Source organism: Manis pentadactyla, chromosome 7 (genome assembly GCF_030020395.1).
Source record: "Manis pentadactyla isolate mManPen7 chromosome 7, mManPen7.hap1, whole genome shotgun sequence".
In the NCBI taxonomy this organism is placed as follows: Eukaryota; Metazoa; Chordata; class Mammalia; order Pholidota; family Manidae; genus Manis; species Manis pentadactyla.
Window position 1 is genome coordinate 66,000,778 of NC_080025.1, and position 24,635 is coordinate 66,025,412.

General features: G+C 38.1%; 1 protein-coding gene across 12 annotated transcripts in view; it reads right to left on the minus strand.

Moving 5' to 3' along the window:
• Positions 1 to 24,635, minus strand: part of CACNA2D1 (calcium voltage-gated channel auxiliary subunit alpha2delta 1) — a 533,653-nt gene that overhangs the window by 187,241 nt on the left and 321,777 nt on the right. For all 12 annotated transcript variants that reach the window (XM_036931689.2, XM_036931687.2, XM_036931679.2 and 9 more), the window contains exon 6: positions 11,105 to 11,234. In XM_036931689.2, coding sequence (XP_036787584.2) covers positions 11,105 to 11,234 — 130 coding nt within the window. The remainder of the gene's footprint in view (positions 1 to 11,104; positions 11,235 to 24,635) is intronic.

A 24,635-nucleotide genomic window follows, 5' to 3' on the forward strand; every position in this document is an offset into this window, starting at 1 on the left:
CATTTGGGTTATCAGTTAGCATCTGCATTTTTAAGTTATTCCATAGGACTAATGAACTAAACTATTAATTGCAATTAGTTTCAAGAGGTGCTATTCTTGGAGACTTTCAATTTCTGTTAAGTATATTTAAGTTTTGCCGCCATGGTGCACAGTTCTAGACGAAAAAAAAGCTTTAAAAAATGTGCAAGAACTGAAGGGGCAGAAGATGGTGGTGTGAGTAGAGCAGCGGAAATCTCCTCCCAAAACCACATATATCTATTAAAATATAAAAAAGACAACCCTTACGAGAATAAAGACCAGAGGACACAGGACAATATCCAGACCACATCCGCACCTGAGAGAACCCAGCACCTCGCGAAGGAGGTAAGATACAAGCCCCGGCCCGGCGGGAGCCAAGCATCCCTCCCCGCAACTCCCGGCGGGAGAAGAGCAGGCAGAGCGAGAGGGAGACGGAGCCCAGGACTGCCGAACACCCAGCCCCAGCCATCCCGGCCAGAGCGCAGACACAGTGCGTGCGCAGGGGGCCTTGGACACTAGGAAAACAGGGAAGAAAGAACAGTGAGTGGGCACCGGAGGCCTGACACTGGAGGACACCAGAAAAGCGAGTGACCATTTTTCTTTTTTTTTGCTGTTTTGTTTTGGTGAGCGCTTTTTGGAAGTCTTAAAGGGATAGGGACTCCAATACTAGGGAAACAGGGAAAGAAGACCAGTGAGCAGATGCCTGAGGCTGGCACCGGAGAATAAAGAAAAACGAGCGGACACCTTTTTTTTTAATTAAAAAAAATTTTTTTTTATTAAAAAAATATATATATTTTTTGAGGTCGTTGTTTTGTTTTGGCAGGTGCTTTTTGGAAGTCTTAAAGGGGCAGGGCAGGACACTTAATCCAGAGGTAGGGAATCCGGGACCTCTGGGCACCCTAACCCCTGGGCTGCAGGGAGCAGGGAGGCCCCTTACGGAGATAAATAGCCTCCCAGCAGCTCCTGCTCCAACGCGACTCCACCATTTTGGAGTAGCTGCCCGAGCCAGGCCACGCCCACAGCAACAGCGGAGATAAACTCCATAGCAGCCGGGCAGGAAGCACAAACCCAGTCTGCGCGCAGCTGCCGAGCAAAAGCCACTAGAGGTCACTGTTCTCCCAGGAGAGGAGGGCCACAAACCAACAAGAAGGGAAGTTCTTCCAGCCGTCACTCGTCCCAGCTCTGCAAACTATTCGTATCACCATGAAAAGGCAAAGCTACAGGCAGACAAAGACCACAGAGACAACACCAGAGAAGGAGACAGACCTAACCAGTTTTCCTGAAAAATATTTCAAAATAAAAATCACAAACATGCTGACAGAGATGCAGAGAAATACGCAACAGATATGGGCTGAAGTCCGGAGGGAGATCAAAGATGCCAGAAACAAGATCACAGAAATGAAACAAACTCTGGAAGGGTTTATAAGCAGAATGGATAGGATGCAAGAGGCCACTGATGGAATTGAAACCAGAGAACAGGAACACATAGAAGCTGACATAGAGAGAGACAAAAGGATCTCCAGGAATGAAACAATATTAAGAGAACTGTGTGACCAATCAAAAAGGAAAAATATCCGTATTATAGGGGTTCCAGAAGAAGAAGAGAGAGGAAAAGAGATGGAAAGTATCTTAGAAGAAATAATTGCTGAAAACTACCCCAAACTGGGGAGGAAATAATCGAACAGACCACGGAAATACACAAAACACTCAACAGAAAGGATCCAAGAAGGACAACACCAAGACACAAAATAATTACAATGGCAAAGATGAAGGACAAGGAAAGAGTTTTAAAGGAAGCTAGAGAGAAAAAGGTCACCTATAAAGGAAATACCATCAGGCTAACATCAGACTTCTCGACAGAAACCCTACAGGCCAGAAGAGAATGGCATGATATATTTAATGCAATGAAACAGAAGGGCCTTGAACCAAGGATACTGTATCCAGCATGACTATCATTTAAATATGATGGTGGGATTAAACAGTTCCCATACAAACAAAAGCTGAGGGAATTTCCTTCCAACAAACCACATCTACAGGATATCTTACAGGGACTGCTCTAGATGGGAGCACTCCTAGAAAGAGCACAGAACAAAACACCCAACATATGAAGAATGGAAGAGGAGGAAAAAGAAGGGAGAGAAGAAAGAATCTTCAGACAGTGTATATAACAGCACAATAAGCGAGCTAAGTTAGGCAGTAAGATACTAAAGAGGCTAACCTTGAACCTTTGGTAACCACGAACTTAAAGCCTGCAATGGCAATAAGTACATATCTTTCAAGAGTCACCCTAAATGTTAATTGGCTGAATGCACCAATCAAAAGACACAGAGTAATAGACTGGATAAAAAAGCAAGACCCATCTATATGCTGCTTACAAGAAACTCACCTCAAACCCAAAGACATGTACAGACTAAAAGTCAAGGGATGGAAAAACATATTTCAAGCAAACAACAGCGAGAAGAAAGCAGGGGTTGCAGTACTAATATCAGACAAAATAGACTTCAAAACAAAGAAAGTAACAAGAGATTAAGATGGATACTACATAATGATAAAGGGCTCAGTCCAACAAGAGGATATAACCATTCTAAATATATATGCACCCAACACAGGAGCACCAGCATATATGAAACAAATACTAACAGAACTAAAGGGGGAAATAGACGGCAATGCATTCATTCTAGGAGACTCCAAAACACCACTCACCCCAAAGGATAGATGCACCGGGCAGAAAATAAGTAAGGACACGGAAGCACTGAACAACACAGTAGAGCAGATGGACCTAATAGACATCTATAGAACTCTACATCCAAAAGCAACAGGATATACATTCTTCTCAAGTGCACATGGAACATTCTCCAGAATAGACCACATACTAGGCCACAAAAAGAGCCTCAGAAAATTCCAAAAGATTGAAATCCTACCAACCAACTTTTCAGACCACAAAGGCATAAAACTAGAAATAAACTGTACAAATAAAGCAAAGAGGCTCACAAACACATGGAGGCTAAACAACACGCTCCTAAATAATCAATGGATCAATGACCAAATCAAAATGGAGATCCAGCAATATATGGAAACAAATGACAACAACAACACTAAGCCCCAACTTCTGTGGGACACAGCAAAAGCAGTCTTAAGAGGAAAGTATATAGCAATCCAAGCATATTTAAAAAACGAAGAACAATCCCAAATGAATGGTCTAATGTCACAATTATCAAAATTGGAAAAAGAAGAATAGATGAGGCCTAAGGTCACCAGAAGGAAGGACATAATAAAGATCAGAGAATAAATAAATAAAATTGAGAAGAATAAAACAATAGCAAAAATCAATGAAAGCAAGACATGGTTCTTCGAGAAAATTAACGAAATAGATAAGCCTCTAGCCAGACTTATTAAGAAGAAAAGAGAGTCAACACAAATCAATAGTATCAGAAATGAGAAAGGAAAAATCAGGACGGACCCCACAGAAATACAAAGAATTATTAGAGAATATTATGAAAACCTATATGCTAACAAGCTGGGAAACCTAGGAGAAATGGACAACTTCCTAGAAAAATATAACCTTCCAAGATTGATCCAGAAAGAAACAGAAAATCTAAACGGACCAATTACCAGCAATGAAATTGAAGCGGTAATCAAAAAACTACCAAAGAACAAAACCCACGGGACCGATGGATTTACCTCGGAATTTTATCAGACATACAGGGAAGACATAATACCCATTCTCCTTAAAGTTTTCCAAAAAATAGAGGAGGAGGGGATACTCCCAAACTCATTCTATGAAGCTAACATCACCCTAATACCAAAACCAGGCAAAGACCCCACCATAAAAGAAAACTACACACCAATATCCCTGATGAACGTAGATGCAAAAATACTCAATAAAATATTAGCAAACCGAATTCAAAAATACATCAAAAGAATCATACACCATGACCAAGTGGGATTCATCCCAGGGATGCAAGGATGGTACAACATTCGAAAGTCCATCAACATCATCCACCACACCAACAAAAAGAAAGACAAAAACCAAATAATCATCTCCATAGATGCTGAAAAAGCATTTGGCAAAGTTCAAAATCCATTCATGATACAAACTCTCAGCAAAATGGGAATAGAGGGCAAGTACCTCATCATAATAAAGGCCATCTATGATTAACCCACAGCCAACATTATATTGAACAGCGAGAAGCTGAAAGCATTTCCTCTGAGATCGGGAACTAGACAGGGATGCCCACTCTCCCCACCGTTATTTAACATAGTACTGGAGGTCCTAGCCACGGCAATCAGACAAAACAAAGAAATACAAGAAATCCAGGTTGGTAAAGAAGAAGTTAAACTGTCACTATTTGCAGACGACATGATACTGTACTTAAAAAACCCTAAAGACTCCACCCCAAAACTACTAGAACTGATATCGGAATAAAGCAAAGTTGCAGGATACAAAATCAACACACAGAAATCTGTGGCTTTCCTATACACTAACAATGAACCAACAGAAAGAGAAATCAGGAAAACAACTACATTCACAATTGCATCAAAAAGAATAAAATACCTAGGAATAAACCTAACCAAAGAAGTGAAAGACTTATACTCTGAAAACTACAAGTCACTCTTAAGAGAAATTAAAGGGGACACTAACAGATGGAAACTCATCCCATGCTCATGGCTAGGAAGAATTAATATCGTCAAAATGGCCATCCTGCCCAAAGCAATATACAGATTTGATGCAATCCCTATGAAACTACCAGCAACATTCTTCAATGAACTGGAACAAATAATTCAAAAATTCATATGGAAACACCAAAGACCCCGAATAGCCAAAACAATCCTGAGAAAGAAGAATAAAGTAGGGGGGATCTCACTCCCCAACTTCAAGCTCTCCTATAAAGCCATAGGATTCAAGACAATTTGGTACTGGCACAAGAACAGAGCCACAGACGAATGGAACAGACTAGAGAATCCAGACATTAACCCACACATATATGGTCAATTAATATTTGATAAAGGAGCCATGGACATACAATGGTGAAATGACAGTCTCTTCAACAGACGGTGCTGGCAAAACTGGACAGCTACATGTAGGAGAATGAAACTGGACCATTGTCTAACCCCATATACAAAAGTAAACTCAAAATGGATCAAAGACCTGAATGTAAGTCATGAAACCATTAAACTCTTGGAAGAAAACATAGGCAAAAACCTCTTAGACATAAACATGAGTGACCTCTTCTTGAACATATCTCCCCGGGTAAGGAAAACAACAGCAAAAACGAACAAGTGGGACTATATTAAGCTGAAAAGCTTCTGTACAGCAAAAGACACCATCAATAGAACAAAAAGGATCCCTACAGTATGGGAGAATATGTTTGAAAACGACACATCTGATAAAGGCTTGATGTCCAGAATATATAAAGAGCTCACACGCCTCAACAAACAAAAAATAAATAACCCAATTAAAAAATGGGCAGAGGAACTGAACAGTTCTCCAAAAAAGAAATACAGACGGCCAACAGACACATGAAAAGATGCTCCACATCGCTAATTATCAGAGAAATGCAAATTAAAACTACAATGAGGTATCACCTCACACAAGTAAGGATGGCTGCCATCCAAAAGACAAACAACAACAAATGTTGGCGAGGCTGTGGAGAAAGGGGAACCCTCCTACACTGCTGGTGGGAATGTAGGTTAGTTCAACCATTGTGGAAAGCAGTATGGAGGTACATCAAAATGCTTAAAACAGACTTACCATTTCACCCAGGAATTGCACTCCTAGGAATTTACCCTAAGAGTGCAGCAATCAAGTATGAGAAAGATCAGTGCACCCCTATGATTATCACAGCACTATTTACAATAGCCAGGAATTGGAAGCAAACTAAATGTCCATTGAAAGATGAATGGATAAAGAAGATGTGGTACATATACACAATGGAATACTACTCAGCCATAAGAAAAGGGCAAATCCAACCATTTGCAGCAACATGGATGGAGCTGGAGGGTATTATGCTCAGTGAAACAAGCCAAGCGGAGAAAGAGAAATACCAAATGATTTCACTTATCTGTGGAATATAAGAACAAAGGAAAAACTGAAGGAATAAAACAGCAGCAGAATCACAGAACTCAAGAATGGACTAACAGGTACCAAAGGGAAAGGGACTGGGGAGGATGGGTGGGTAGGGAGGGATAAGCGGGGGGAAAAGTAGGGGGGTATTAAGATTAGCATGCATGGGGGGGTAGGAGAAAAGGGAGGGCTGTACAACACAGAGAAGTCAAGTAGTGATTCTACAACATTTTGCTATGCTGATGGACCGTGACTGTAAAGGGGTTTTTGGGGGGACCTGGTATAGGGGAGAGCCTAGTAAACATGATATTCATCATGTAAGTGTAGATTAGTGATACCAAAAAAAAAAAAAAGAAAAAAGGGCAGTTCCTGTGTGGTAACCTCCAATGAGTTCTGCACAAGGGTATAAAGGGCATATAAAAGTGTAGGCAAAGAGTCTGTTTGTGTTTATACAGAGGATCAAAGCCTAATTGGGCTACCCCGAAAATAAACTATGATATGATATGAAAGAGAACTTCCAACATCAGCACTCTCTGGAAGACTCATACCAGAAGATGATCATCAAAAAACCCCAACAAAGATCCACGTGCTGCTACAGCTGTAGATGCACTCATCCCACCAGTTCCTGGACTTGCCATGGGAATGAAGAAGGAGATTTCTAAGCTGGCCTGTGCATACAGTAAAACAACAAATTTGACTGGATCTATACTGTTGGAACTCAATCAAGAATTAGGAGAAGTGCAAATTGTAGTGCTCCAAAATCTTACAACTACAGACTATTTACTGTTAAAAGAATATAAGGGATGTGAACATTCCCCAGGAATGGGTTGTTTTAATTTGTCTGATTTCTCTCAGACTGTTCACGTTCAGTTGGACAATATCCACCATATCATAGATAAGTTTTCACAAATGCCTAAGGTGCCTAACTGGTTTTCTTGGTTTCACTGGAGATGGCTGGTAATTACAGATATGCTTTGGTTATGTAACTATACTCCTAATATGTTAATGTGTGTGCACAATTTAAGTAGTAGCTTAAAACCTATATATGCTGAAGTTACTCTACAAGAAGATATGTCAAAGAAATAATCAATCTTCCCATGTTTTCTTCCGCCTGCTACTTCTACAGCTTTTCTTCTTCCTTCCTAATTACAACCCTTAAGTAGAATTCGTGCCTCATATCAAATTTACCGAGTATCATAATTCTTCCAAGTGGTAAAGATACCTCAAGACAAATGCTGGGCATAGAAGCTACAGGGCTTTATTATGCAAAGAAATAAAAAGCTAACCATTTCAAACAATAAGGCTTCTCTCTCACTTACTAACTTTACATTTCCCTGTATGGCCCCGGAAGATGACTGGTTAGCCAGAGACGGGTAAGATTCCTCAAGGGAGGAACAACCTAAGACAGGCACAGTCGCAGGGGGTTCATCAGGTGAGAAATTGGGGATCAACAGAGGTGAGGCTTAGAACCTCACCCCCCCTGTTCTGAGAGAAATCTGCTGCATCCGTGGATGTTTTATTGCCCTTGTCTAGCTTGGTTTAACACATAGTCTACAGGCACACACCTGATCATCTACATTTGCTCTCTTACAACACTAAACTATGTTTTCTACCTTTATCTTGCATCTACCTATCACTTCAGCATTTTATTAAAAATAATAGTAATAAAGAGAGAAATGTGGTATCCACATATAAATCAAGTATAAAAACCAAATGAGTATTCATATTTGAACTGACTGTTTATAGTTCATAATGCATGAGCAAAACCGAAAGTTTCTGTGATGACTGCCCTTGTACTCTTCACCATGTAAGAACTTATTCACTATGTAAGAATTTGTTCACCATGTAAGAACTTGTTCATTATGCTTCAGAAGATTGGAGACTGATGAGAATTAGGCTTGGGGTGGATTAATGATTGTGCATTGAACATTGAGTCCCCTATACAGAATTTTATTGTTGTTAACAACCATTTGATCAATAAATATGAGAGATGCCCTCACAGAAAAAAAAAAAAGTACACACTTCCAATGGTAAAATAAATAAGTAACTGGGATGTAATGTATAGCATAAGGAATATAGTCAAGATATTGTAACAGCTTGGTATGGTGATAGCTGGTACCTGGAACTGTCATGTATATAAATGTTGAATCACTATGTTGTACACCTGAAACTAATGTAATGTAATACTGTGTGTCAACTATCCTTCAATAAAAAATAATTATCTAAAAAAATAAATAAATAAAATGTGCAAGTACTTATGTCTTTCATTGAGAATTTAATGGAAAATTTGAGGATTTCTGGATAATTACTACTGGATGATTGCCTAAACTTCAAGGAATTTTCCCATAGAGAGAAAAGGACTGGCTGTTCTGCATGAATATAAGTGGAAGAGAGTATGAAGAGCTTCATTAAATATTCCATACACCTGAAGGGAGAGGGGGCTGGGGTGAAAGCAGGCTAGCAGGGTCGCTAGCAACTGAGTTTATATGCAAAAGGAGTCTGAAATAGTGTCTCATGTGCCATGAAGATCAGGAAGTAAGCTCCAGGCCCCACATTTCAAGGCAATATGGAGGTGCCTTGTGTGCATACATACCAGCAAATAGTTTCAAGCCATCCTTTTTCCCAGTTTATACTAGGCAAGGGTGCTCATTCCAGCAAAGGACAGGGTTGTGGCCCACTGGTTCTTACCATCATATCAAACACAGAAGGGAAAAATCATTTCAGGGGCAAAGCTCTTAGAAACAACCATCTCACTTCCCCCAGCTGCTAGATCCACAGCAAGCCGATTAAAACAACAATACACTTAATTCTGTTACTTTTCCTTTTTGGGGTGGTTATAGAAAAACATATAATCTATGAATTTGTTCAGAGCGTCCCTTGTGACTAGCAATACTGCACAGAGGGCTTCCTCTTGAAGAGTGTAAAGAGGTCAGTGAGCAGGGCTCTGGCCCCACTGCATGTGTTTTGCTTTAGTTTTTTTTTTTTTAATGTACAAGTCTTCCATGTAAACATATATTTTAAACAAAGTATCCCATAAAACTATGTGACTTCTAATATCTTGGTGACATTTATAAATTATGGAATTTCAGGAGTAAGGAAAAAAAAAAACAAATATGAAGCAACAGAACAGAAACACAATTGCAAAATCTTTCTAACAAATTAAAACCATTAAAGTTGGCATCAAGTTTCATCAACCTAGTAATATAGGCTGTAAAATAGTGCCATGCTAGCCACAGAGTACTGACAGAAAAATGTTTTGACTCAAAACTTCTGTAACCAGTTTGTTCTTCTAATATGAATTCAATAAGAAGATGTAATCTTAGAGCAATAAGATTATTTTGTTGACATAGCCAACAAACAATGGGTGGTAAAAAACTAGAAACAGTTACATGAATAATGTTTTTTAAAGAATAAAATGCACAGCCATACAGCTCAATATTGTCTGAAGAGTTGCTGTAATAGCTGTAAAATGTAAATTGCGATATGCCAAAAATTAAAAAAAAAAAAGAACACAATGGACAAAGTAAATAAGGAAAACAAGAAAATGAATGTAAATCCCAGTTATTCACAAATGGAGTGGGAACTAATAGGGTGTGTTGGATTGTAAAGAAATCAAATTATGTTTAATTCTCATATGCCATCAGAAACTAACTATATATAGCAATGTGTTTCTACTATAGAGAAAAATCATGTAGAATGATATCTTAGAGGAATCGACAAGAAAAGATATACTTTTTACAACATTAAAAAAATAATTTGAAAGATATGGAAGTCATAAAATGAATCATACATGTATTTACAAATTACCTTTGAAAACAAATCTCACAGTTAATCCAAAAATAAAAGCTAATTTATATTATTAGTTCCTGTACTTAGTCCTGTGTATGTAAATAAACCTTAACTGTAATTAACATTAATACAAAGCACTTAATATGAGCTTGGCACTATTATGAAAACTTAAATATATTAAATTATTTTGCCCTCAAATAACTTTGGGACTAGTTGTCTTATTCCCATTTTGCAGGTGAGAATATGCTTGCCCAGAAAGTTACAGGATTTGCCCAAGGCAACAATAATGGTGAAATTTAGATTTGAACTCAGGCAGTTCTGGATACACAGTACTCTCTAACACAGGACAATGTAAGAAAGATCGTTCAAAGAATCTCATGTGGTTCTTTCTTCTTATGTGAGTAGGCAGGCTAGGAGCAGCTTAGAGAATGGTTACTGTGGAAGGCCAGAGCTCTGACTGAACAGAGACCTTGCTTTCCAGGCCGGAGCTGGTTCTCACTGATGACGAGGTGGCGGCCCTAAGGAGAATTCCTAGTTAGAATGCCCTTACTATTATCTAGGAGGTCCGAGAAACCTCACTGGCACAAGCTTCCTCCCCTGTAACTTCTTAATTAACTTATTTCCCTCCCTTTCTCACAGAGAAGCCTTGTCAATTTTAAGTATTCCATTCAGTGGTTTTCCCTTTCTTTAGGTGTATCATTTGTTCCTTCCCCAAAATTTCTTCTTATCTTGAGCCCACAATATATTGGGAAGCATATATTTTACCTATATCCTAGAGTAGAGCAGACATATATTTTAAACAATACACGGAAAGAGACTGAAAAGCATAAGATATGGAGAAATTCTAAAATGTACACCTCTCCCCCTTTACCACTTTGTGTGGTTCTGTACATACATTTGTATGTATGTGCACATGTGCCACATAGTTTTGATTCTTAAAGAATATTAAGTTCTGGATGGCAATTGGGAAGGCAGAATGATTTACTCAACCATAGAGTAGGACAACTCCATTCATTCAGACTGTGCTACAAATACCCATGAAATGAGGCCATATGAACATAAACTGTTTTGAAAATCAGATGAACTTCTTTTATATGAATCAGCATTTACCACAGACTTGTTTAATGACATGTAAATAAAACCATCACATTTGCATTTTTTTTCCCAAAACTGTGATACTGAAGACTTCTGAGGACTTAGTATCCCAACAGCTGCTCACATCCTTTTACTTACAGCCCTCGTAGATGTCGGTGGGAATATGGACTGCAGCATGCTGATAGGATATTTGTCGCCCAAAATTTGCATCCTCAATAAACACGGGTTTTATCCTCTGACTGCCTGGCTCGCTGTCATTTTTTTCAGGCTATATAGAAGAAGACAGACAATAAATGGAATATTACAATTTATGCTAATACAGGTATTCTCGTATCTACATCTTCATTTGCCAAATGCACAGTCTTCAGAAAACAGATCTAAAAGAATATTTTAATATATTGCATCATAATGACATCTAACTAGACTTACTGGGATGCTCACTTTGCAATATATACAAATATTGAATTTTATTTGTACATCTGAAACTAATATAATATTGTATATCAATTATACCTCAATTTTGTAAAAGAAATCCAGGTAGAAAAATAAATAAGTTTAAATATAAATAGACACATAGAATATAGTACCATGATGACACCAGATACACAACTGCCATTAAGGTATCAGGATCCATTTTACATCTTTATGGCATTACTTACATTATAACCAAACTTTTCTCCTAATTTCTTCAATGTTGGAGTTACTCAGAATCATCCAGAAAGAACCACAGCTTTTTCACATACAGTACTTTCTAAATTATACCTTTAAAGAACAAGATAACTGCCTTTAAATATAGCTGAATTAAAATTATCCCCTTAAAATAAATTTTACTATTTATGCTACAAAATTTGTATTGTGCAGCTGAAAATATATCTTGATTTGACAACTAATGGTATATGTGAGTGCAAAAAGATAGCAACAAAATATTATCATGTTCCCTTGATTTCTGCATGTTTTCCTGGTGTATCAATTTTTGTTTTAAAAAAGACACCATCATTTTAAAAGAGATACCAGGAAAGAATAGATCTCTTGTAACTCTAAGTAAAATTCAATCCTAACTTCAACCAATTTGTCTCCTGAGTTAGGAGCCAAAATCCAATCAATACTGATTTAAGAGAAGCCCACAGGAGTTTCAGGTTGAAGATTAATTTTCTATCTATTCAAACTATGCTTTTGATACTGTATTACCTCCTTGCCCTCCACTGGCAGGAAAGTAACAATCTTACACATTTATCCAAGATTCACCTTTTTAACTTTTTTTTTGCTAATTATGTTAAGTATTTTATTTCCAGTTCTATGTTGTTTCAAATGTTATGTAACTGAATTTTTAAAATTAAATTCAGACCTATATTTACAACTCCATTTTAGAGATGGGTATTTTCCATTATTACAAAGGCAGTCTCAAAACTAAAAAAAAAAAACACAACTTTTTATTATTTTGGTTGCACATTACAGAGATGCACACTACAGAGATGCAAGTAATAAACATTAATTGGACAACCAGGAAATTCTGTAAGAAGGTTGGTAGAAAACAAAGCCAGCAGGTCTACAAAGAATAGGTGCCCAATTTTGCATATGGCTCCAAAAGTTTAAATAAGACAACATATTAGTATCCTGAAACATTTTTAACAACCACATACACAGATATATTTTTTTTCCTAAGGAAACTAGAAACTGCAACATTGGAAAGATGAATTAGACACAAATAGCAATATGGCATAAAAAAAACCAAAAACAATGGTTTTTAAGGCTGCAGGTTGACCCATCTTTATGTAATCAAATCAATTTATCAGGTCATGAACAGATTATTTTTTAATGAACCATTATTGAAAGAAAATATGAAAGTACACTATATTTAATAAGATGAACTAATATGTGAAATCTGTGGTTTAGTGAGACATGACTGTGTCTCACTGTGGGTATGTTCATTAGGAAATGTAAAGTTAGTCATTGATAAATATTTGAGAAGTTTTTTTTCTTGCAAAAGCCACAGACATATAGTAGTTCTTCCATTAACAAACTGAATATACAAAGTAACAACACAGTGTTGAACCTCTGAATTTAGCAAAATACCTCCTGAAGAATCAGTAATCATACTCTTCTCTAAAAGAGAGGTTGGGTGTGCCATTGTGAAAAAGGAAGGACAGAAGAAAGATTACAAGGCAAAGAGAATCTGTAGAGCAAAAGACTTGAACCTAACACATTTTTCTTGATTATGGTTAGCAAAGGAAAAAAAGAAAATGTTAACTGGGATTTGGCCTTGGATTCAACCATGAAATGGATTCAACCATGAATTTTAATACATTTTAAAATCCACACTCGTATCATCTGTTCCTGACTTGAGTAAGAGATGGGCACATTAAAACAAATTACTTTCAATAAGAACAATGATGTCATTATTCTTCTGGGCAGCAAACATTCTGAATTCGCTAAAAGTTTCAACATTTATTTTAAAGCAGTGAGTTCTCAAAGAGTGGTCTCTGGAAAAGCAGCAGCAGCATATGCTCTGAAAGTTCGTCAAATGTAGGCTGTCAGGTCTCACCCCAGACCTACTCAGAAACTCCAGGGGAGGGGCAAGGACTCAGTACCTTAAACCCTTCAGATAGTTCTGATACAAACTAAGACTGGAAGTCCACTGCCTTAAAGTATCAGTAATTTAATTAAGCATACATTTTTATTTAGAACTAAGCATGAAAAAAATTAGGGCTATTTATCATAAATGGTTTAATATGGTCATTAAAAATCTCAAATATTCTCACCCTGGAATGAAAGTTTCTGATAAACTAAGATTTATCAGACCACATCCAAGAAGAAATAAATAATCATATCCCTTTCTAGTATTTTTTTTCCCAAAATGTCTCTGCTGAATTCTCCAGATTACTGTATATAAATGTGTAACAGAAATTGAGCAGGTCAATTCTAAAATGTATTCAATGCATTTGGTAAAACACATAAGTGAAACATGAGAAGCATATTTCTCAGGCTACTCATCCAAGTACAATTTCAATTATTAAATAATAGATGAGATCACTCAGAGACAGACATACAGGCCAATGCTGGATGGGTTGGCTATTCCATTCTACAAGCAGTACATATTAGCAAATTTAAGTTGAAAAGTCACAATGATAAGTCTGTGACAGAAACAAAAGGTTCTTCCATATTTAATGTATCTCAAAGAGAATACTCTTAGAATTGATATTTAAAATAAAACATTTGTTTTTAATACTGTTACTTTTTCATATTAACTTAGAAACAATTCTATTCATCATAAAATGTTGAGAAATTAAGTTTATATATTTTTTGCTTAAATTACAACAGAAACTAGCTTAATAACACAAAACATACTATTCAGAGTGAACATGACCATGGAGAAACTTTGTTCATAATCTTAATATGGTTAGGTTTATCTCCCCCTGCTCTATATTATTTATTGAGACACCCGCAAGACAGAAAAGTTAGTTGATGCTGAATTAAGATTCACATAGACCCTCTCTACAGAAGTATCAAAATTAGTATTTCTTTCTCACTAGTAAGGAAGTTAAATGAATGAGCTCTTGTGTAATGAATGAAATTTGTCAGTAACTAAAAGCAATAGCCTAGTATACAATTCTCCAGTACATATGTGTGTATGCAGTACTGTAGCCTCACCGTTAACCACAGTTTCCCTTTCTGCAGCTCAGTCACCTATGGTCAACCCCAGTAGTCAGGAAGCAGATGCTCCTCCTTCTGACCTATGGTCGGAAGGTCAGTAGTAGCCTAAGAACAAAGTCTACATCATTCACCTCACTTCCTGTCACCACGTAGGTATTTTATCATCTCACATCATCACAAGAAGCATCATGGTGAGTTCAGTACAGTATTTTGAGAGAGAACAGAGAAGCCACATTCACATAACTAATATAACAGTATATTGTTATAATCATCCTCTTTTACTATGAGTTGTTAGTCTCTTACTGTGCCTACTTTATAAATAAAAATTTATCAGTGTATGTATAGGAAAAAGCATAGTATATATAGGGTTCTGTACTATCCATGCTTTCAGTCATCCACTGGGAGTAAGATATTCTACACATGTGGGGAAAATGGAAGTTCTTATGGCCAAGATCCTCACCTGACCCAAAACCACTTGATCATGCAATTGGCCTACTGCAAGGCTACGGCTTCCATGCCCGAAGGCAATAAGCGATTACTGACTGAGTCACTATATAATGAGCTCTGCCCAGTGCTCTGGAAAGAAGGAGAGACAGTGGAGGATTACAGACCTGCAGACTGTTGGATACAGGCATGATTCTAGTGCTGGAACTATTGCAGGGAGGATAAAGCTGGATATAAACCCTTTAATCCCAAGAACATTCTATTGTCTTTTCTTGATCTCACTGAATCATATCTCACTGAATTTGCCTGGGGACAAAACCCTTGGCAAGACACTATGGATAAGCACAGACAGCATATTTAAAATTTTTGACCTCTAAATACATTTTCTTTCTTACAACTATTTCATATTGTTTACAACAGGGCCTTGCAACTTTTAAAATGTAGATGCTAGTGATTTTAGAATTTTTTAATATCAATGGTATTCTCAGTATGAAATAAAATTTTAGATATGTAATATGTCTTAAGGCATTGCATTATTATCCAATACAAATAATTCCCATGGATATATGATACTTAAAATAGACATTCATAGGTGGAGCTAAGACGGTGGCGGGAGTAGAGCAGCAGAAATCCCTCCCAAAACCACATATATCTATGAAAATATAACAAAGACAACTCTTCCTAGAATAAAGACCAGAGGACATAGGACAACATCCAGACCACATCCACACCTGCGATAACCCAGTGCCTCGTAAAGGGGGTAAGATACAAGATCAGGCCCGGCAGGACCCAAGTGCCCCTCCCCCGAGCTCCCGGCGGGAGAAGAGTAGGCAGAGCAGGAGGGAGAGGGAGCCCAGGACTGCTGAACACCCAGCCCCAGCCATCCAGGCCAGAGTGCAGACACAGAGCGTGCACGGGGCCCTGGATACTAGGGAAACAGGGCAGCAAGAATGGTGAGTGGGTACCGGAGGCCTGGTGCCAGAGGACATAAGAAAAGCTAGCGACAATTTTTTTTGGGGCTGTTTTGTTTTGGCGAGCGCTTTTTGGAAGTCTTAAAGGGATAGGGACCCCAATACTAGAGAAACAGGGCAGCAATACTAGGGAAACAGGGCAGCAAGAACGGTGAGCAGATGCCTGAGGCTGGCGCTGGAGAATAAAGAAAAACGAGTGGCCATTTTTTATTTACTTATTTTTTTTTTTTTTGTAGTTGTTGTTTTGTTTTGGCGGGTGCTTTTTGGAAGTCTTAAAGGGGCAGGGCAGGACACTTAATCCAGAGGTAGCAAATCCGGGGATCTCTGAGCACCCTAATCCCCTGGGCTGCAGGGAGCACAGAGGCCCATTACAGAGATAAATAGCCTTCTGGATGCTCCCCATCCAACGTGACTCCACCACTTTGGAGCAGCCGCCCAACCCAGGCCACGCCCACAGCAACAGTGGAGATAAACTCCATAGCAGCCGGGCAGGAAGAAGAAGCCCTGTCTGCGCGCAGCTGCCCAGCACAAGCCACTAGAGGACGCTGTTCTCCCAGGAGAACCAACAAGAAGGGAAGTTCTTCCAGCCGTCACTCATCCCAGCTCTGCAAACTATTCCTATCACCATGAAAAGGCAAAACTACAGGCAAAGATCACAGAGACAACACGAGAGAAGAAGACAGACCTAACCAGTCTTCCTGACGAAGAATTCAAAATAAAAATCATAAACATGCTGACAGAGATGCAGAGAAATACGCAAGAGATATGGGATAAACTCCGGAGGGAGAACACAGATGCCAGAAAGGAGATCAGTGAAATGAAACAAACTCTGGAAGGGTTTATAAGCAGAATGGATAGGATGCAAGAGGACATTGATGGAATAGAAACCAGAGAACAGGAACACATAGAAGCTGACATAGAGAGAGACAAAAGGATCTCCAGGAATGAAAACAATATTAAGAGAACTGTGTGACCAATCAAAAAGAAACAATAACTGTATTATAAGGGTTCCAGAAGAAGAAGAGAGAGGAAAAGAGATGGAAAGTATCTTAGAAGAAATAATTGCTGAAAACTTCCCCAAACTGGGGGAGGAAATAATCGAAGAGACCACGGAAATACACAGAACACTCAACAGAAAGGATCCAAGGAGGACAACACCAAGCCACATAATAATTAAAACGGCAAAGATCAAGGACAAGGAAAGAGTTTTAAAGGAAGCTAGAGAGAAAAAGGTCACCTATAAAGTAAAACCCATCAGGCTAACATCAGACTTCTCGACAGAAACCCTACAGGCCAGAAGAGAATGGCATGATATATTTAATACAATGAAACAGAAGGGCCTTGAACCAAGGATACTGTATCCAGCACGACTATCATTCAAATATGACGGTGGGATTAAACAATTCCCAGACAAACAAAAGCTGAGGGAATTTGCTTTCCACAAACCACTTCTACAGAACATCTTACATGGACTGCTCTAGATGGGAGCACTCCTAGAAGGAGCACAGCACAAAACACCCAACATATGAAGAATCGAGGAGGAGGAACAAGAAGGGAGAGAAGAAAAGAATCTCCAGACAGTGTATATAACAGCTCAATAAGCGAGCTAAGTTAGGCAGTAAGATACTAAAGAGGCTAACCTTGAACCTTTGGTAACCACGAATTTAAAGCCTGCAATGGCAATAAGTACATATCTTTCAATAGTCACCCTAAATGTTAATGGGTTGAATGCACCAATCAAAAGACACAGAGTAACAGAATGGATAAAAAAGCAAGACCCATCTATATGCTGCTTACAAGAAACTCACCTCAAACCCAAAGACATGTACAGACTAAAAGTCAAGGGATGGAAAAACATATTTCAAGCAAACAACAGTGAGAAGAAAGCAGGGGTTGCAGTACTAATATCAGACAAAATAGACTTCAAAACAAAGAAAGTAACAAGAGATAAAGAAGGACACTACATAATGATAAAGGGCTCAGTCAAACAAGAGGATATAACCATTCTAAATATATATGCACCCAACACAGGAGGACCAGCATATGTGAAACAAATACTAACAGAACTAAAGGGGGATATAGACTGCAATGCATTCATTCTAGGAGACTTCAACACACCACTCACCCCAAAGGATAGATCCACTGGGCAGAAAATAAGTAAGGACACGGAAGCACTGAACAACGCAGTAGAGCTGATGGACTTAATAGACATCTATAGAACTCTACATCCAAAAGCAACAGGATATACATTCTTCTCAAGCACACATGGAACATTCTCCAGAATAGACCACATACTAGCCCACAAAAAAAGCCTCAGCAAAATCCAAAATATTGAAAATCTTCCAACCAACTTTTCAGACCACAAAGGTATAAAACTAGAAATAAATTCTATAAAGAAAACAAAAAGGCTCACAAACACATGGAGGCTTAAAAACATGCTCCTAAATAATCAATGGATCAACGAACAAATTAAAATAGAGATCAAGGAATATATGGAAACAAATGACAACAACAACACAAAGCCACAACTTCTGTGGGACGCAGCGCAAGCAGTCTTAAGAGGAAAGTATATAGCGATCCAGGCACACTTGAAGAAGGAAGAACAATCCCAAATGAATAGTCTAACATCACAATTATCAAAACTGGAAAAAGAAGAACAAATGAGGCCTAAAGTCAGCAGAAGGAGGGACATAATAAAGATCAGAGAAGAAATAAACAAAATTGAGAAGAATAAAACAATAGCAAAAATCAATGAAACCAAGACTTGGTTCTTTGAGAAAATAAACAAAATAGATAAGCCTCTAGCCAAACTTATTAAGAGAAAAAAAGAATCAACACAAATCAACAGAATCACAAATGAGAATGGAAAAATCATAACAGACTCCACAGAAATACAAAGAATTATTAAAGACTACTATGAAAATCTATATGCCAACAAGCTGGGAAACCTAGAAGAAACGGAAATCTTCCTAGAAAAATACAACCTTCCAAGACGGACCGAGAAAGAAACAGAAAATCTAAACAGAGCAATTACCAGCAACGAAATTGAAGCGGTAATCAAAAAACTACCAAAGAACAAAACCCCCGGGCCAGATGGATTTACCTCAGAATTTTATCAGACATACAGGGAAGGCATAATACCCATTCTCCTTGGAGTTTTCCAAAAAATAGAGGAGGAGGGGATACTCCCAAACGCACTCTATGAAGCTAACATCACCCTAATACCAAAACCAGGCAAAGACCCCACCAAAAAAGAAAACTACACACCAATATCCCTGATGAACGTAGATGCAAAAATACTCAACGAAATATTAGCAAACCGAATTCAAAAATACATCAAAAGGATCATACACTATGACCAAGTGGGATTCATCCCAGGGATGCAAGGATGGTACAACATTCGAAAGTCTATCAACATCATCCACCACATCAACAAAAAGAAAGACAAGAACCAAATGATCACGTCCCCTGAAGGTGCTGAAAAAGCATTTGACAAAATTCAGAATCTATTCATGATAAAAACTCTCAGCAAAATGGGAATAGAGGGCAAGTACCTCAACATAATAAAGGCCATACATGATAAACCCACAGCCAACATTACACTGAACAGAGAGAAGCTGAAAGCTTTTCCTCTGATATCGGGAACTAGACAGGGATGCCCACTCTCCCCACTGCTATTTAACATAGTACTGGATGTCCTAGCCATGGCAATCAGACAACACAAAGAAATACACGGAATCCAGATTGGTAAAGAAGAAGTGAAACTATCAATATTTGCAGGTGACATGATATTGTAAATAAAAAACCCTAAAGACTCCACCCCAAAACTACTAGAACTGATATCGGAATACAGCAAAGTTGCAGGATACAAAATCAACACACAGAAATCTGTAGCTTTCCTATACACTAACAATGAACCGATAGAAAGAGAAATCAGGAAAAAAATTCCATTCACAATTGCATCAAAAAGAATAAAATACCTAGAAATAAATCTAACCAAAGAAGTGAATAACCTATACTCTGAAAACTACAAGTCACTCTTAAGAGAAATTAAAGGGGACACTAACAGATGGAAACATCCCATGCTCGTGGGTAGGAAGAATTAATATCGTCAAAATGGCCATCCTGCCCAAAGCAATATACAGATTTGGTGCAATCCCTATCAAATTACCAGCAACATTCTTCAATGAACTGGAACAAATAATTCAAAAATTCATATGGAAACACCAAAGACCCCGAATAGCCAAAGCAATCCTTAGAAAGAAGAATAAAGTAGGGGGGATCTCACTCCCCAACTTCAAGCTCTACTATAAAGCCATAGTAATCATGACAATTTGGTACTGGCACAAGAACAGAGCCACAGACCAGTGGAACCGACTAGAGACTCCAGACATTAACCCAAACATATATGGTCAATTAATATTTGATAAAGGAGCCATGGACATACAATGGCAAAATGACAGTCTCTTCAACAGATGGTGCTGGCAAAACTGGACAGCTACATGGAGGAGAATGAAACTGGACCATTGTCTAACCCCATATACAAAAGTAAATTCAAAATGGATCAAAGACCTGAATGTAAGCCATGAAACCATTAAACTCGTGGAAAAAACATAGGCAAAAACCTCTTAGACATAAACATGAGCCACCTCTTCTTGAACATATCTCCCTGGGCAAGGAAAACAACAGCAAATATGAATAAGTGGGACTATATTAACCTGAAAAGCTTCTGTACAGCAAAAGACACCATCAATAGAAAAAAAAGGAACCCTACAGTATGGGAGAATATATTTGTAAATGACGGATCCGATAAAGGCTTGACTTCCAAAATATATAAAGAGCTCACACGCCTCACCTAATAAAAATCAAATAATCCAATTAAAAAATGGGCAGAGGAAGTGAACAGACAGTTCTCCAAAAAAGAGATACAGATGGCCAACAGACACATGAAAAGATGCTCCACATCGCTAATTATCAGAGAAATGCAAATTAAAACTACAATGAGGTATCACCTCACACAAGTAAGGATGGCTGCCATCCAAAAGACAAACAACAACAAATGTTGGCGAGGCTGTGGAGAAAGGGGAACCCTCCTACACTGCTGGTGGAAATGTAAACTAGTTCAACCATTGTGGAATGCAGTATGGAGGTTGATCAAAATGCTCAAAACAGACTTACCATTTGACCCAGGAATTCCACTCCTAAGAATTTACCCTAAGAACGCAGCAATCAAGTTTGAGAAAGATCAGTGCACCCCTATGTTTATCGCAGCACTATTTACAACAGCCAAGAATTGGAAACAGCCTAAATGTCCATCAGTAGATGAATGGATAAAAAAGATGTGGTACATATACACAGTGGAATATTACTCAGCCATAAGAAGAGGGCAAATCCTACCATTTGCAGCAACATGGATGGAGCTGGAGGGTATTATGCTCAGTGAAATAAGCCAAGTGGAGAAAGAGAAATACCAAATGATTTCACTCATCTGTGGAGTATAAGAACAAAGGAAAAACTGAAGGAACAAAACAGCAGCAGAATCACAGAACACAAGAATAGACTAACAGGTACCAAAGGGAAAGGGACTGGAGAGGATGGGTGGGTAGGGAGGGAGGAAGAAGGGGGATATTAAGATCAGCATGCATAGGGAGGGTGGGAGAAAGGGAGGGCTGTGCAACACAGAGAAGACTAGTAGTGATTCTATAACATTTAGCTATGCTGATGGACAGTGACTGTAAAGGGGTTTATAGGCGGGACCTGGTATAGGGGAGAGCCTAGTAAACATAATATTCTTCATGTAAGTGTAGATTAAAGATAACAGAAAGAAAAGGGGGATTACTCCATGATGGGATAAAACTAACTGTAAATCAACGATTAATGCATGCTTTAAATATCCTTAACTTTGATCACTTAAAGGGTGTCAGATGATCGGCTATGGAGGTACACTTTTCTGATAATATTCTTTTCTCTTAAAAAAAAAAGCAGTTCCTGTGTGGTGACCTCCAATGAGTTGTGCACAATGGTATAAAGGGCAGATCAAAGTGTGCGCAAAGGGTCTGTTTGTATTTATACAGAGGATCAAAGCCTAATTTGGCTACCCTGAAAATGAACTAAGATATGATATGAAGAAGAACTTCCAACATCAGCACTCTCTGGAAGAGTCATACCAGAAGTTGATCATCAAAAAACCTCAACAAAGATCCAGGCAATGCTGCAGTTGTAGCTGCATTCATCCCACCGGTTCCTGGACTTGCCATTGGAATGAAGAACGAGCTATCTAAGCTGGCCTGTGCATACAGTAAAACAACAAATTTGACTGGATCTACACTGTTGGAACTCAACCAAGAATTAGGAGAAGTGCAAGTTGTAGTGCTCCAAAATCTTACAACTACAGACTATCTACTGTTAAAAGAACATATGGGATGTGAACACTTCCCAGGAATGGGCTGTTTTGATTTGTCTGATTTCTCTCAGACCGTTCAAGTACAGTTGGACAAGATCCATCATATCATAGACAAATTTTCACAAATGCCTAGGGTGCCTAACTGGTTTTCTTGGCCTCACGGGAGATGGCTGGTTATTATAGATCTGCTTTGGTTATGTAACTGTATTCCTATTATGTTAATGTGGGGGTGCAATTTAATTAGTAGTTTAAAACCTATACATGCTTAAATTACTCTACAAGAAGATATGTCAAAGAAATAATCAATCTTCCCATGTTTTCTTCCGTCTGCTACCTCTATAGCTTTTCTTCTTCCTTCCTAATTACAACCCTTAAATAGAATTCATGCCTCATATCGAATTTACCGAGTATCATAATTCCTCCAAGTGCTAAAGTTACCTCAAGACAAATGCTGGGCATAGAAGCCACAGAGCATAAATCTGCATAGAAGTGAAAAGCTAACCTTTTCAAACAATATAGCTTCTCTCTCACTTACCAACTTTTCATCTCCCTGTATGGCCCCAGAAGATGACTGGTTAGCCAGAGACGGGTAAGATTCCTCAAGGGAGGAACAACCTAAGACAGGCACAGTCGCAGGGGGGCCATCAGGTGAGAAATTGGGGATCAACAGAGGTGAGGCTTAGAACCTCTCCCCCCTGTTTTGAGAGAAATCTTCTGCATACATGCATGTTTTATTGCCCTTGCCTAGCTTGGATTAACACATAGTCTACAGGCACACACCTGATCATCTACATTTGCTCTCTTACAACACTTAACTAAGTTTTCTACCTTTATCTTACATCTACCTACCACTTCAGCATTTTATTAAAAATAATAATAACAATAATAATAATAAAGGGAGAAATGTGGGATCCACATATAAATCAAGTATAAAAATCAAACGAATATTCATATTTGACCTGATTGTTTATGGTTCATAATGTGTGATCAAAACCGAAAGTTTCTGTGATGACTGCCCTTGCACTGTTCACCATGTAAGAACTTATTCACTATGTAAGAATTTGTTCACCATGTAAGAACTTGTTCATTATACTTTAGAAGATTGGAGACTGTTGAGAATTAGGCTTGGGGTTGATTAATGATTGTGCATTGAGTCCCCTATACAGAATTTTATTGTTGTTAACAACCATTTGATCAATAAATATAAGATATGCCATGTCAAAAAAAAAAATAGATATTCATAGAGTTACCAAGTCTGACAAGCCTCTATACTGAGATGTTGGTATCAATTCTGTGGATTAAAAGGTAACGGTGCCTCTGTAAACATTTAGTTCACCACTGGAACCTGAACCTACTGTGGTGCCCCACCAGTTAAGGCAGGTTGCCAGTTCTGATCCCTGCAGAGGAAAGCCTTCTTTTTAGTAATTCACTTGCATCAGTTAGAAATGGAGATTCATAAAACTTCAACTGATCCTGCCCAGTTAACAAATAATGAATAGAGAGGAAAAGGGGCTGAGCCCTTATCCAGCCATAGTTGTTCTGGGCAGGTTTCTGAGGCTGGGCTGTATGTTAAATAAAAACACTTTTGAGCCTCCTGAGTTAATTGATTTAAAGCTGCTATTTGTTCCTTGAGGATGGTATGACTCAGAGAATTACTGAGTAGATGAATAGAACTAGAAAGGAAATGTGAGTTGGATAACATGGAAAAATGACCCACTAAGGACTTGAATATAATATTTGTACTTATTCTCCACTGAATCATAAAAACAAGAAAGTAAATATTTCAAAATAGCCATATTATCCTTGCAAAAAAAATATGAGTTTAGTTCATCACGTTTGATGAAGAAATAAGGCTTTTTTTATTCTGTATAAATTCAGAAGATTTCACCAGCTCATCACATAATTAAAATGTCATAACTTCTTAGATTTACCCTGTGGAAAAAGTACAGAATTAATTCTTCAGAGGCCATTTATTTAACATATTAAGGAAAGAATATTTTAAAGTTAATACAAAAAGTAAATTCATAACATTAGCAGTCAAGAGAAAACTGAAGAAATATTTCTAGTTTTTAAAGAACAGGTTCACTATTAAGCCTCCATGTATTCTTCCACTACTAATTATGATATATAAAAGGGAAGGAAGAAACACTTTGAAGTAAGCAGGCTGAGAAAAGAGGGAATAGTAATAAGTAGCTAAAAT